Raw genomic sequence first — 15,337 nt, 5'->3', positions numbered from 1 at the left:
AATATAAACTATATTAAACTATACCACAGCCTATTTTGATCAATTAAAAGTCCTAAATATCATCAACATTTGTCTGATCTAAGACATTTTCTCCAAGCCAAATACTATACGGGAAACCGTGCAGTCTAAAACACAATTTCAGAAACTGAAGGACGAAACAGGGTGTCACACTTGCTAATGACATCAGTGGAAATGAAGGCAGTCTCACAAACACACTGCCGCTGCGCACATCGCAGGCAGGTGAGAGATTGACGTCAGGTCGGATGTGAACGGCCGTAGGATAAACCTGCTCCTCTGCTCTACCGCAATACATCGCTCTTTAAGGACTGTTCACAGAAAGTGAGCAAAAATCCAGGATGGTGATAAAATGATGGTCGGACGGAGAGAACAGTCTGTTGAAGGGATCGTCCTCCTTCAACGCCAGACGGTGAAATAACATAAACTTCCACACAACAACCGGGTAAGTGAGCTTTGTATTGAGCCACACTGCTGCCTGTTTTATACAAAAACACTGTGTCAGAAAAAAAATGTGTTTGTAAATACATTTAGGCATTGTATTTGTGCAGTATCACTGTTAATACAGCTTATAGGGTGTGTGTACTCAGTTTCAGACAGGGACTACACCCTTTGAAGTTTATTATGATACATGACGTTACCGTTTTTTAATTACACTTCAGTTTATCTTCATTCCACCGCACAATGATCTCCACCTCATAACTGCATTCCTAAAAAATAGTTTTTGCTAACACTACTTGATATTCAGCATTATCACTTGATGTGTAATGATACTGAATGAATTTTGTTTGACGTCAGTGTATATGACATAAAACTGATTATATACTCGTACTAAACTCATTAAGGTGTTATGTGTTTTTATTCTAAACTTAGGTTTAGAGTCAAGTGAAAAACAAATAATTCTCATTAGTCTAACTTGTACATTAAAAAGTAGCACTAAGTGAACTGTTTTGCCTTATTGGACATCAAGTGACTGAATCAAAATGGTTTAATGCACAAAGGTAAGCAATAATGCACTTAATATTAAACAATGCAATGCATTAATATTCATATGCAAAATGTTAGCATTAGCAATTTTGTAAACACGTAGGCCTAACTTTTTTTTTTATTATTATAAACTGCATCAAAACATATACATTTATAACAAGACATCCAAAACAAAATAATTAATTAACACAATTTAAACAAAGAAAACAAAAACAAAAATCGGGTTTACAATTTGCATTTTAAATATAAATATACGCAAAAGATACACTTTAACAAAAATACAAGATAAATACAACTGTCGATATTACAAATGACAATGTATATAATTTCACTTTTCAATCAACCTTAACTCTTTAGCAAATACAGTTGTATCTATAGATTTTTTACTGTCGATACACTGAAGAGAATCCATATATGCATGGAAATCAATCATAAAAACCTTTAAACAAGGTTTAGAATTATTTCTTCTATTTTTATGAATATGAAACTTTCCAAATAAAATCATCAAATTCACCATAGAGTTAACAGATTTTTGATTCAAAATATATTAAGACATCCTTTGAGGTCAGATCACAGCTATAACCAGTTTTCCTCTGGACATACAAAGATAAATCTTCCCAAAACTTTTTTGAGTGATCGCATTCATAAAAAAGATGTACCAATTTTTCTGGTTGGTCTGAACAAAAACACTTAGGCCTAACCACAGTAGTGATTTACGACCTTTGACATCACCAAGAAAAGACATGAGAAGTTTTTTTTTCCTTCACCTTTTATTTTTGTTTTGCGATAACCACAATGTATGAACAATGTAGCCCAAGTTTTTGAACAGTAAAACATTTAATTATTTTTTTTTTAATTCTCTTTTGCTCACCAATCATTGCATTTATTTGATCCAAAGTACAGCAAAAATATTTTACTAATTAAAATAACTGCTTTCTGTTTGAATATATTTTAAAATGTAATTTATTCCTGTGATCAAAGCTGAATTTTCATTATCATTACTCCAGTCTTCGGTGTCACATAATCCTTCAGAAATAATTCTAATATGCTGATTTGCTGTTTAAGAAACGTTTATTTTTATTATTATTATTAGCAATATTTAAAACAGCTGAGTACCTTTTTTCAGGATTCTTTGATAAACAAAAAGATACAAAGATCAGCATTTATCTAAAACAAAAAGCTTTTGTAACATTATAAACTATACCATTCAAAAGCTTGGAGTCAGCGTGATTTTTTTTTTATTTATTTGTATTTTTGGGGGGAAGGAAATTATAGAAATTAACACTTCTGTTTATCAAGAACGCTAAAAATTGATCAAAGGTGGTGATAAAGACATTTATAATGTTACAAAAGATTTCTATTTCAGATAAATGCTGTTGTTCTGAACTTTCTGAAACCTGAAAAGTCTGAAGTCTGCTTAGTTGTTTTAAAGATAGTATTAATAATAAATGTTTTTAAGCAGAATATTAGAATGTTAGAATGATTTCTTAAGGATCATATGACTAATGATGCTAAAAATTCAGCTTTAAAATCACAGGAATAAATTACCTTTTCTAATATATATTTAAATAGAAAACAGTTATTTAAAATAGTAAAAATATTTCAAAAATTGTACTGTTTTTGCTGGATCAAATAAACAGTGAGCAGGAGAGATTTCTTTAAAACATTAAAAAATCGTACTGTTCAAAAACTTTTGACTGGTAGTGAATGTGGTTTTAAATCTGCCATCTTTCTTCACAGACACTTAGCATAAGGTTTTTTGTTGTTTTGTATTTGCATGAAGACTTTACACAATGTCCTAATCAGATGTTTATATCTGTCTCACAGAAATGGCGAGCGATCGGGTGGCCATCCTTACGGATGATGAGGAGGACCAAAAGAGGAAATATGTTCTGTCTGAACCTTTTAACACTCTGTCCCTGGGGCAGGTGGCAAACACTACACCATCCGGTCAAACAGCACCGCCTGCCCCCACTGACACACTCTCTTCTCAGCCCTCTCAGAATATGGACTGCACAGAGAGGTGCTGTGCACGAATAGACAATCATCTCTTGATTTCCAAGATCTTCTACTTCTTCTTTTACTCCGCATATGGCTCTTTACACCCTCTGCTTGCCGTATACTACAAGCAGCTGGGAATGACACCCAGCCAAAGTGGCCTGCTAGTTGGAATCCGTTACTTTATTGAGTTCTGCAGTGCGCCTTTCTGGGGCGTAGTGGCTGACCGCTTCAAGAAAGGGAAAGCGGTGTTACTGTTTTCTGTACTCTGCTGGGTGCTCTTTAACTGCGGTATCGGCTTTGTGAAGCCGGCAGCTATGACCTGTGTCAGCATGGACCCTAGTGTTGAGACGCCAAACAATTTTACAAACTATACTCAAACTGGTAACCGTACCAGACAGCGAAGGTACTTGATTGAGGATGTGTATTCCGCTCCTCCGCTTTCTCAGCCAATATTAACAGAATATGGACCTCACTCTAGATACATTCGAAGTGCAAATGTAAATACCACAAGCACTCCCTCTGCGAATCCTGTCGGCATTACCATGCCATCTAACTCGACAACGGGGTTGCCTCGTACCTCGACAGTTACGTCAAAATCTACCTCGACAATTGAAACACAAGCTATCACTGCCAAACTCAAAGAGTATATCATAGTTTTCAATAAGGAGCAAGTAGATACTATATTTCTCTTGATCCTCTTAGTCATCATCATTGGCGAGTTCTTCAGCGCCCCAGCTGTGACCATTGTGGACACCGTCACTCTTCAATATTTAGGATCACACAGAGATCGTTATGGACTCCAGAGGATGTGGGGATCTTTGGGATGGGGTGTCGCTATGCTGTCGGTCGGCATTTGGATCGACCACACACACATCACAATCTTCATCCAGGGTTCGGGTTGTGTTCTACCCGACTACAAGAACTACCAAATTGCGTTCATAGTTTTTGGAGTCCTAATGACCTTGGCATTAATCGTGGCGACGCAGTTCCACTTTGACAACAGGGTTTATCGCTCAGATGATGAAGAGGACAAAAAAGAGGATCTGGATATACCTCAAGTCATTCAGGACGTCTCATCTTCAGAGTCCAGTCCAGATGACACACCCGTTTGCCCAGAAAGCAACCCGCAACCGTTTCCCTTCAAAGATCTCTTCCGGATCATTTGTGGCGTCCGCTATGGTACGGTTCTCTTTGTGGCCTGGTTCATGGGGTTTGGTTATGGTTTCGTGTTCACCTTCCTCTACTGGCATCTGGAGGACCTGAAGGGCACCACCACACTCTTCGGCATCTGCTCGGTGCTCAGCCACGTGTCTGAGCTGGCCGCTTATTTCACCAGCCACAAACTCATTGAGCTTGTTGGACACATCAGGTGAGAATCTAATTTTGTAAAATACTTAAAGGATTAGTTCACTCCTGATTTAAAATTTCCTGATAATTTACTCAACCCCATGTCATCCAAGATGTTCATGTCTTACTTTCTTTTCAACTGAAGAAAGAAAGACAAGGTTTTTGAGGAAAACATTCCAGGATTTTTCTTCATATAGTTGACTTCAGTGGGAGCCAACGGGTTGAAGGGCCAAATTGCAGTTTAAATGCAGCTTCAAAGGGCTCTACACAATCTCAGCTGAGGAATAAGGGTGTTATGTAGCGACATGATCAGCCATTTTCTAAAAAAAAAATAATTTACATACTTTTTAACCACAAATGCTAGTCTTGCACTAGCTCTGCAATGTGTGTCCATGACTTCACGTTGGAAAGGTCATGCGTGGTTAGTTCTTTATCAGTGTACTTCGGTTCATAAAGGTAGGGTAGGGACAAAAAACTCCAACTTCAGAATCATCCAACATTGTTGTTTTGACGTTTTTGTAAAGGGTGATTGACTTTCTTTGCACGTTTGCTTTGTAAACACTGGGTCGGTACTTCCGCCTAAGTTGTGCATTACATAGTGCGTGAAGTCGAGCTAGTGCAAGACGAGCATTTGTGGTTAAAAAGTATATAATTGTTTATTTATTTTAGAAAATGATTTCATCATTTTGTTAGAGAAGACCCTTATTTCTCGTCTGGGATCATGTAGAGCCCTTTAAAACTGCACTGAAACTGCAATTTGGACCTTCAATGTGCCAGTCCTCATTGAAGGCCACTATACAGAGAAAAGTCCTGTTTTCCTCAAAAACCTTTAATTTATTTTCAACTGAAGAAAGAAAGACATGGATGTCTTGGATGATATATGGGTGAGTAAATCAGGAAATTGTTAATTCTGGAGTAAATGAATCCTTTAACTGCATTGGGGACTTGAATTATGAATATTATTTAGGAATATAACTTGCATTCAGAAGTCCTGTTTGATTTGTTTAAATGCGGGTATTCAGGTGCTAGACAAAGTAAGAGAACCACTTACCACTTGTACGTCCATTCAGTCCACTTCCAATATAAGTGGGTGGTCGAGGTTTCTCCTGTTATTTGGGACATTCACACTGAAAGATTTGTAGATACCATGAGTCATTCAGTTTTAGTGAGAGTAGACAATTGAGCAATTAAATAGGCAATTGAGCACACTTCTGCTTTTATGCAAATGAGCAGCAGCAACTAATGGAAGTGCAGACCATGTTCTGTGACCTCATAAAGTTGGATACTAAGGTCAGGTTCGAGCCAGTTCACACAGCAAGTGTTTTTGTCTTCTGCGTTTTTTTAAATTGTTTTTCTACGTAAAAATGCACTAGATAGACGTCTTTAACTGGTGCGTTGTGTCTTGCTACTTTTAGTTCCTTGTTTTTGTGTTTGTAAACGCAAAAATGCATTCTGTGCGGACCATAACAATGACTATGTAGAGTTAGCGACAATTTAAATGCGTCATTGGGAACACCCTTGTATGTTGCCAGTCATAGTTGTTTCTTTAAACTGTATCCAAGCAAAACATAGCTCATAAAATATGATAATTATTTGGGCAGGATGATTGAGCTGTTTGGTTTGCAGTTTGGTTGCAGGTTTTTGAGGAAAACATTCCAGGATTTTTCTCCATATAGTGGACTTCAGTGGGGATCAGTGGGTTGAAGGTCAAAATTGCAGTTTCAATATAGCTTCAATTCCAATTCCACTATATACAGAAAAATCCTCAAAAACATTAATTTCTTTTTGACTGAAGAAAGAAAGACAGGAACATCTCCACTTCCAATACAAGTGGGTAGTCCGAGGTTTCTCCTGTTATTTAGGACATTCACACTGAAAGTAATTTGTAGATACCATGAGTCATTCAGTTTCAGTGAGAGTAGACGATTGAGCAATTAAGTAGGCAATTGAGCACACTTAAATTGTTATGCAAATAAGCAGCAGCTAATGGAAGTGCAGACCATGTTCTGTGACTTGATAAAGTTGGATACTAAGGTCAGATTTGAGACAGTTCACACAGAAAGTGTTTTTGTCTTCTGCTGTTTTTTAATTGCATTTTAACACTAGGAGGACGTCTTTAACTGGTGCATCGTGTCTTGCTGCTTTTAGTTCCTCTTATAAAGCTGTCTGTAAGCGCTAAAAATGTGTTCTGTGTGGCCCAATAACAATGCATATGCAGAGTTAGCTACCTCCAGCAATTTAAATGCGTCATTGGGAACACCCTTGTATGTTGTCAGTCATAGTTGTTTCTTTAAACTGTATCCAAGCAAAAATAGTTAATAAAATATGATAATCATTTGGGCAAGAACTGTTTGGTTGCAGTTTTACTGGGAAATGTATTAAGTAGGAAGCATCAGTAAAAATCTGTTGGTAGCCAGTCATGAAGGAAACATCTTCAAAAGCAGTGTTATTTCAGTATTTAGTTTTTTATAGTTTACATAACGTTTATGTAAATAAATGTAGTTTTATTTAAATTTACAGTATTTATTAATATTTTATTTAAATGCACAGATATAGCTAGAAAAGCATATTTTTTTGTTATCACAACATCCTGATTGCTTAAAAAGAGATTTACTAGATATACTGACAAAATGATATTCCATTATCTCTTTTTGTGAATAATCTACTTTGCATTTGGTATCCCATAGACAGGTATTGTCTGAAATTAACAAAAGCTAAATACTCATTTATGCTCAGTGATTGAGCAAACGTTTGAGCGAAGCCAGCAATTTTACTTTATCATAGTAGTTTATGTATTTTGGACCTGTGCCCAAGCACCACCTTCTTGCAATGGTTACCATATCCTGGTTGCTCAATATTTTATGAGAACACAACCAAGCGCATCTGTTCAAAAGTGATGTATATGCACACATTTCTTGTGCTATATCTGTATTAACAGAGGTGGGACCAAGTCATTATTTTGCAAGTCACAAGTAAGTCTCGAGTCTTTGCATTCAGGTCTTAAGTCATGACAGACAAGTCCCGAGTCAAGACGGGCAAGTCCAAGTCGAGTTGCAAGTCCTCCGCTTTAAGCGTCAAGTCGTAAAAAAAGTCATTAGTGCTGTTTGCCCAAATTAGTGTCTCCGAATTATTACTACAGTAAATCTAAAATCAGTAATAGTCTTTAGCAAGTATAATTATAATTATAATAAGATATAATACTTAGTGGTGTTTCATTGAGGAATAAATCATTGTTTGTGAAGAAATATAGGCCTAAGTGAATGAATTATTTATTTTAAGTCCCCCGTTTCATTTGTTAATGATTCAGTGATTTTAATGAATCAACATTGACTCTAATGAGTCAATTACTTAAAAAAACACTCCACTTTTTTGAAAATAGGCTAATTTTCCAACTCCCCTAGAGTTAAACAGTTGAGTTTTACCGCTTTCGAATCCATTCAGCCGATCTCTGGGTCTGGCGGTAGCACTTTTAGCATAGCTTAGCATAGATGATTGAATCTGATTAGACTGTTAGCATCTCGCTCAAAAATTAGCAAAGAGTTTCGATATTTTTCCTATTTAAAACTTGACTCTTCTGTAGTTACATCATGTACTAAGACCAATGGAAAATAAAAAATTCATGATTTTCTAGGCCGATGTGGCTAAGAACTATACTCTCATTCTGGCGTAATAATCAAGGAACTTTGCTGCTGTATCATGGGTGCAGCAGGCGCAATGATGTTACGCAGCGCTTGAAAATAGGCTGACTTTCGTCAGTATAATCAATTTTACCACCTGCTTGCACAGGGAGACTATTTTCAGGCGCTGCGTAATATCATTGCACCTGCTGCACCCATGGTACGGTAGCAAAGTTCCTTGATTATTACGATTATTATTATTATTAATGATTGTTAAATAAGTATAGTTCCTAGCCATATCGGCCTAGAAAATCGCAACTTTTAATTTTCTGTCGGTCTTAGTACACGATGTAACTACAGAACAGACAAGTTTTAAATAGGAAAAATATCGAAACTCTATCTAGCGTCTAACTCGAAATGCTAACGGTCTAATCAGATTCAATTATCTATGCTAAGCTATGCTAAAAGTGCTACCGCCAGACCCAGAGATCGGCTGAATGGATTCGAAAATGGTAAAACTCAAGTCTAGGGGAGATGGAAAATGAGCCTTTTCAAAAAAAGTGGAGTGTTCCTTTAATAACTTGCTAATACGTAGTACAGATGCTCATTTATCGCCACCTACTGATGTAACATTAGGTCTACAGAAAAAGACAAAGCTTTATTGACATGATTGACAGGTATTATTTATAATATTTCCAAAAAATTTTTGGTTCTTTAAGTCCTAAACTGATACGTTGATAAAGAACATTAATTACTGAGCAAAGATACATGAAATGAAGCGGAAAATTCAAAAATTTCTGAAACCGGTGATCCCGGCTTCAGCATGTGTTTGAACCCCCTGTACTGCACACGTCAGCGGTGTGTTACTGCTCTGAAGTGGCCACTCTAGTCAATGCTTGTGTTTATACCCACTGCGCTGCGGCTTGTTGAAGTGTCTCTCTGCACTGCATCAGTAAAGTCAGGTCTCCACTTTGTCCCTACACACCCCCCAACAATTCGAATTTCCATAGGCAGGATTTAATTTAATGATATTCTAATGGACCGCGTTGGGACGTCATTGCATGCGGAAAACAAACGCTGTAGTCCAAAGGAGCTGTTCGTTGTAGTTCTTGAAAATATTTTTTTTTAAAACTAAATATCTCCTTTTCGTGTGGACTTTGAGATTTGTAACTTTGTAGATCTTTTTTATGCCCGAAGATACACACCACACACTGACCAAAATAAAAAAAATGTTGGTCTATTATAAAAGCTATTATGCTTTTATGAAAAAGCATAATAGCACCCCTTTAAGAAATGAGGCATGCAAAATTATTCACGGTAAAACTGTAGCCATTGAGATAAACAAATATATGTAAGTAAATGTATTTTGTGTTTTAAACAAGTTCATAATGATCACAGTTAATGGCTTGGTTTAGGAGCTATATGTGCGCTACCACAGTGACCTTTCAAAGATACGACACGTGAACTCATCCATTTCTTCTGAAAGACATGAAACTGAGTGGCTGGTAAACAGGAAGAGGCTACATACAAGCTTTTGATGAGAAAAAAAATCGAATTATGTTGAAAGGTTTGGGCAATTATTAGGCTGCTGCTGTTTCAATATACATCACTGTTTATTCTTCATTTTCTTCTTGTTATTATAAGTGGTTTATAGTGATTATGTGCAAAAAAAGTGCCAAAAGCTGCGCTAATCATACCAGTGTGATCATACGCTTTAGTAACCAGCCTACTGATGGGAACCTTTTTTTGTTGTTGTTTTTAATTAAATATAAGGTAAGCCATAAAGACTCAACACATCTCTGTGTATTAACACATATAGACTGGCATATTTGTGGCCAAGCAGTGTACAATAGGCTCACAGGGAAAGTCCAAAGGTTGTGTCTGGGTAGTTATTGTTGACTTTGGCTAAGCTCTAAATGGGCACTGCCTAGCCTGGGCACACAATGTACAACCAAGATGCAGGCCACCCTTTTCCAGGATGTTTACCATGTGTATGTGGGCAGTGGTAAACAGGCACATGGAAATGTCTGCTCACATCCTCAATCTGCTTTGTGGTATTTCTCAAGTGTGTGGTATATCCCAGAGCATCAGCTCTTGAGAGTGTACAAGATGAATCACCTTAAGATAGCTCAAGTGTACTGGTGGCTCAGTCTTTGCATTTTTAATGATGTAAACGGGTAGCATTTGGCAGACGTTTTGCGATTTCCCTCAGACAACCCAGTTTCAGTGACCACTTCCTAATTTGTGGAGATGTTATTTTAGTCGACAGATGCTGGTTCGTGAAAAGCTGATTAGTTAGCAGCAACTGCTGTGTAGCAGAACTGCTCTATGCAAAACATAAGATGATTTCTGGCTTACCACACCGCATTTTAATTGAGAATATAAAAAATCAAAGTTACACTGGAATTTCTAACAATGTGACTTTATATCTCAGTGTGATTTTTATATCTCACAGTGTGACTATATCTCACATTTGTTACAGTGTGACTTTATATGTCACAAATGTATTTTTAAATTAATATATATTGTATAAAATATATTTTATATAAACAATTAACTACATTTTTATTTTTATAGTTCTTATAATATAAATTAGATGAATTAGATAAATTCATGTGTTCTACATTTAAAAAAAAACATCCATAGAACCTAATTTTCGTTTGTAGACATGATGTTTTGTTCATCCATGTGATAGCTTCAGTTTTGTCTCTGCAGCCTTTGTTAAGTGGCCTATTTTCAGTCATGATTGCCGAGAGGCCTGTAACCTTATCCAGCCATTAGCCCCATCACACATTGTCTAGGCTTTCCAGCATTGATCCACTGAGCTTGCTTCTTTTGTGGATCAATTCTAAAGCTTTCTAAAGAAAAGGGTGTGGCAGAGCCAACATAGTGTACAGTGAAATGTTCTCTGTAGTTTGTAGAGTCAACATTTGCATGGCTATCTCACAGAGCTGCTTTTGCATGTAGTTACATGGAGAAGGCAGTATAAAAGCTTTGGTTTAAAGATTTTTGTGTATTTGTTGGTGTTAAGATGCTTAAAATGCACACAAATGTAAGGAATTCATAGGTTGATTCCTCTAAAACGTGTAAACACTGTGGAGCAAAACATTGCTCTGTTTGAGCTTCCTGACCAGCCTGACAACAGCGACACTGATTCAACCAGTGGCGTGAGTTTGGGGTGTGGCTAGGTATTTGTTTAACCAATAGTGGACAGGAAGAATGTTTAGGAAACAATCATTATTTTACTTAAAGTTGTGATGAAACGGAAATAATGACAGATCTTTTCTTCTGTATTTTGATGTTCATCCCGGTTAAATTATAAAACAATATGCTAGGTCTTTACTTTTTTATAGTTCATATAATATAAAGTAGTAATAAATTACACACAACTGTAAATAACTCATTCGCTGGTTGATTTCCCCCAAAACACGTAAACACTGTGGTGCAAGACATTGCTCTGTTGAGCTTCCTGACCAGCCTGACAACAGCAACACTGATTCAACCAATGGTGTGAGCTTGGGCGGGGCTATGTATTTGTTTAACCAATGGTGGACAGAGAGAGTGTTTAGGAAACCTTTTTGGAAACAGTCCAGATTTTATTTAAAGGAGAAGTCCACTTCCAGAACAAAGATTTACAGATAATGTACCCACCCCCTTGTCATCCAAGATGTTCAAGTCTTTCTTTCTTCAGTCGTAAAGAAATTGTTTTTTGAGGAAAACATTTCAGCATTTTCTCCATATAGTGGACGACTTTGGTGCCCCAAGTTTGAACTTCCAAAATGCAGTTTAAGTGCGGCTTCAAATGATCATATTTTCCCTCAACTTCGAAATCGTCCTATATCACTGTCTGCCTTTTTTGTTAAGGGTGTTTGATCTTTTTTGCATGTTCACTTTGCATAGACTGGGTCGGTACTTCGGCAGCGATGTAGGATGATTTTGAAATGATTTTTAAAGTTGAGGGAAAAAATACGATTGGAATTTTTCAACATACCCTAACTGTCTTGAGCCAGAATACACAGAGTTCAGGCAGATCAAGACAAGCGTTTGAGATTAAAAAGTATATAAATTATATTATTCTTATGAAAATAACCAATCATTTCACTAGATAAGACCCTTCTTCCTTGGCTGGGATCGTTTACAACCACATTTGGGATCGTTTGAAGCCTCATTTAAACTGCATTTTGGAAGTTCAAACTCGGGGCACCATAGCAGTCCATTATATGGAGAAAAATCCTGAAATGTTTTTCTCAAAAAACAATTTATTTACGACTGAAAAAAGAAAGACATGAACATCTTGGATGACAAGGTGGACAAAGAGTTTTCCTTTAAAGTTCTGATGAAACTAAACTAGTGGCAGATTTTTTTCTTCTGTATTTTGAGGAAAGACAAAATAAAATTATTTGATTTTGCTTGTAGGCGATTGTATGAAAAAAAAAAAGGGGGTAAGGTTTAATTAAAGTCAGACATACGCCGCCTGTCATTTTACCTGAAGATCAAATTATGACAGTTTGATTAAAAATTATATATATATGGATGAATCGTTAACAATAATAATATGCATTTAGAAAATAGATACCAACTATAATTTATGCTTAGTGATGCTAGTAGCGCGGAAGTGAGACACTTCACTTCATTACAGTTGTTTTCAGGAAGCATCATTTGAATTAAATTAGTATTAATAAAATTAACGTTGTTTTTTCCTGTCTGAGATTCAGTGTTTATAGATTAGCACTGGTGAGATCGTGTGCGGTCACGCTCACAGCCCGTACTTAGGACAGAGTGAGTCATTCATTCGGGCGTCATAATAGAGCCTGACATCACCAGAAAATGCAACACCCAGCTTTAACTACAATAGGCCTTATAAAGCAAACGGGTTTAGCTACACCCAGTGTGACATTTTCATTGTATAGAAAACTATTGTTTCACACGTATGAATAAAATATGACATACCAGTATTACATAACTGTGTTCTCTTTTCTAGAGTCCTTTATATCGGACTGGCCTGCAACACCGCACGCTATCTGTACATCTCCTACCTAGAAAATGCATGGATAGTTTTACCCATGGAGGTGCTTCAAGGTGAGAAATCATGTGTTTATGTGTAGCCCTACTGGCTTCTGGAGTTTGGATTGGTGGGCTGTGCTCTTGAGTGACCACAGCTGACGTGGAGATCATCTAAGGACATGATTCAGCTGTTTTTGCAGTATATCTGACACCTTCTTTCACATCAAACATGCTGTTGCAATCACACGGTTACAGTTTAGAAATAGACAGGTTTGGGCAGTGGCGCTTGTTTCAAAGCTGAAAGAAATGCGGTACTGATACTTATGAGGCTAGGCAGTACAAAATGTTGTTCAACATCAGTTCTTAGAAGAGTAACCTCTTCTGTTCCTGTGAAAAGCACTTAGTGAAAATGTCAAGACTTTTGAAGTTTCCTAAAGCAGGATTAGAAGCCTGTTTAGCCAGTATTATCTTGTGACTGTGTTGACTATTGACACTACTGGATGACCGTGCTCCCACCTCATGGGTGTAACGCCAGTTTGCTTTAACTGAGTGATATGACTTTATATAACATAAATTTAGCTGGCTATCAATGTTTAAGACTTATTATTTATATATGAGTTATGAAGAAACAGAGGAATGTGTAAATACAGTGTAAGATTAAAGGAGAAGTCCACTTCCAGAACAACAATTTACAAATAATTTACTCACCCCTTTGTCATCCAAGATGTTTGTCTTTCTTTCTTCAGTCATAAAGAAATTGTTTTTTGAGAAAAACATATCAGCATTTTTCTATATATAATGGACTGATATGGTGCCCTGATTTTGAATTTCCAAAATGCAGTTTAAATGCAGCTTCAAACGATCCCATATGCAGTTTAAATTCACTACATTTTATACATTATTAAATAGTTATTTAATTTATAAAGTATTTTTGTTTTATATTTACTTTTATATTACTTCATAAAATGACTATAACATGAGCTATATTGCTGAATCTTTAATTATTAATATTTTGTTCTCTCATTTGGTTCCTGATTATCTTTTAATGATCATTTGTAGCAGACTGAAGAGCTTTTTTTCATATTTGTTTTGGTTTGTATTACCACCTGTAAATATTGTCTTATTCTTGTGTTCATGTGTATCACAAAAGATCTCACGAGTGATCTGTGTTTATCTATTTAAGCAGATGCACAAGTGTTTATTTATGTTAACGTGTCGTGCAGGGTTGACACATGCATCAGTGTGGGCGGCGTGCATCTCGTATTTGAGCGCTGCTGTTCCTCCAGCTCTGCGCACGTCAGCTCAGGGGATCCTGCAGGGGCTGCACCTAGGTCTGGGGAGAGGATGTGGAGCCATGCTAGGAGGAGTTTTTGTGAACTTCTTCGGTATGACATCAAGAAAGATCATGTGACGTCACAAACATTCCATTCGTGTGCGTCATGCATGCTTTGATGCTGTTATATATTTAGACACAGTTACGAAAGAGCCAGACTCTTGTAGTATTGAATTCTACATCACTGTATATCAAAAAGATTGAATATATTGTTATTGTTTTTTTACTTATATACTAATAAATTCTTCTACATATATGGGCCATTCTACAGAACTGGTTCAAAGTCTGAGTTGGAAAAGTCTTGAAAAAAATGTCTTTTCCCACACATTTTGTATGTAGAAAAAATCGTGTAATATTCAAGGTACACATTTCTAGTAATTGCGCAGTTAACAGCACATTTTCGGTAGAGACAGTAATGTTTCAGTAGCCATCACATTACATACGCATACTAAAACACTTCAAAAGCATACTAAAATAATACAAATTTGCATAACTGTACTAAAATTTAGTTCATTTCCCCTTAATAAATTATTATTTGTTCCTTTTTGTTACTACCGAAACCATGATGACATGTTTCAGTTGGGACTGTTACGATAATGACAATTTTAGGTACTTTTAAGCCTACCTCAAAGACGCTAATCAGCACATGGTTAGCTAGCACAGTTCTGAACAGTTGTACACATATATAAAAATTAAATGTTATGGAATAACACCCAAAACAATGATTTCCTAACAAAAACTTCACCAGATATTTCGGTTGTGACTGTTACGGTAGTGACAATTTTAGATGCTTTTGAGCCTACCTCAAAGATGCTAATCAGCACGTTTAGCTAGCACAGTTCTGAAAAGTTGTACGCACATAAAAATCAAATGTTATGAAATAACACCCAAAAAAACAATGATGTCACTACTAAAACTACATTAAATGTTTCGGTCGTGACTGTTTCGGTAGTGACAATTTTAGATGCATGCTAATCAGCACATGATTAGCTAGGTCAGTTCTGAACAGTTGTACACATATAAAAGCTTAATG

At 36.4% G+C, this 15,337-nt stretch overlaps 1 protein-coding gene across 2 annotated transcripts in view; it reads left to right on the top strand.

Moving 5' to 3' along the window:
- Positions 1-211: 211 nt before the first annotated feature.
- mfsd6b (major facilitator superfamily domain containing 6b) overlaps positions 212-15,337 on the top strand; it is a 19,945-nt gene continuing 4,819 nt past the window's right edge. For both annotated transcript variants that reach the window (XR_007828379.1, XM_051118646.1), the window contains exons 1-4: positions 212-460; positions 2,830-4,372; positions 12,949-13,046; positions 14,195-14,356. Coding sequence is in view for 1 of the 2 variants with exons in the window: in XM_051118646.1 (XP_050974603.1) it covers positions 2,832-4,372; positions 12,949-13,046; positions 14,195-14,356 (1,801 nt within the window). In the remaining variant the exon portion in view is untranslated. The remainder of the gene's footprint in view (positions 461-2,829; positions 4,373-12,948; positions 13,047-14,194; positions 14,357-15,337) is intronic.

The sequence above is a fragment of the Labeo rohita genome, chromosome 9 (assembly GCF_022985175.1).
Source record: "Labeo rohita strain BAU-BD-2019 chromosome 9, IGBB_LRoh.1.0, whole genome shotgun sequence".
NCBI lineage: Eukaryota > Metazoa > Chordata > Actinopteri > Cypriniformes > Cyprinidae > Labeo > Labeo rohita.
The sequence above is the reverse complement of the archived record's forward strand: the minus strand, read 5'-3'. Positions and strand labels throughout refer to the sequence as shown.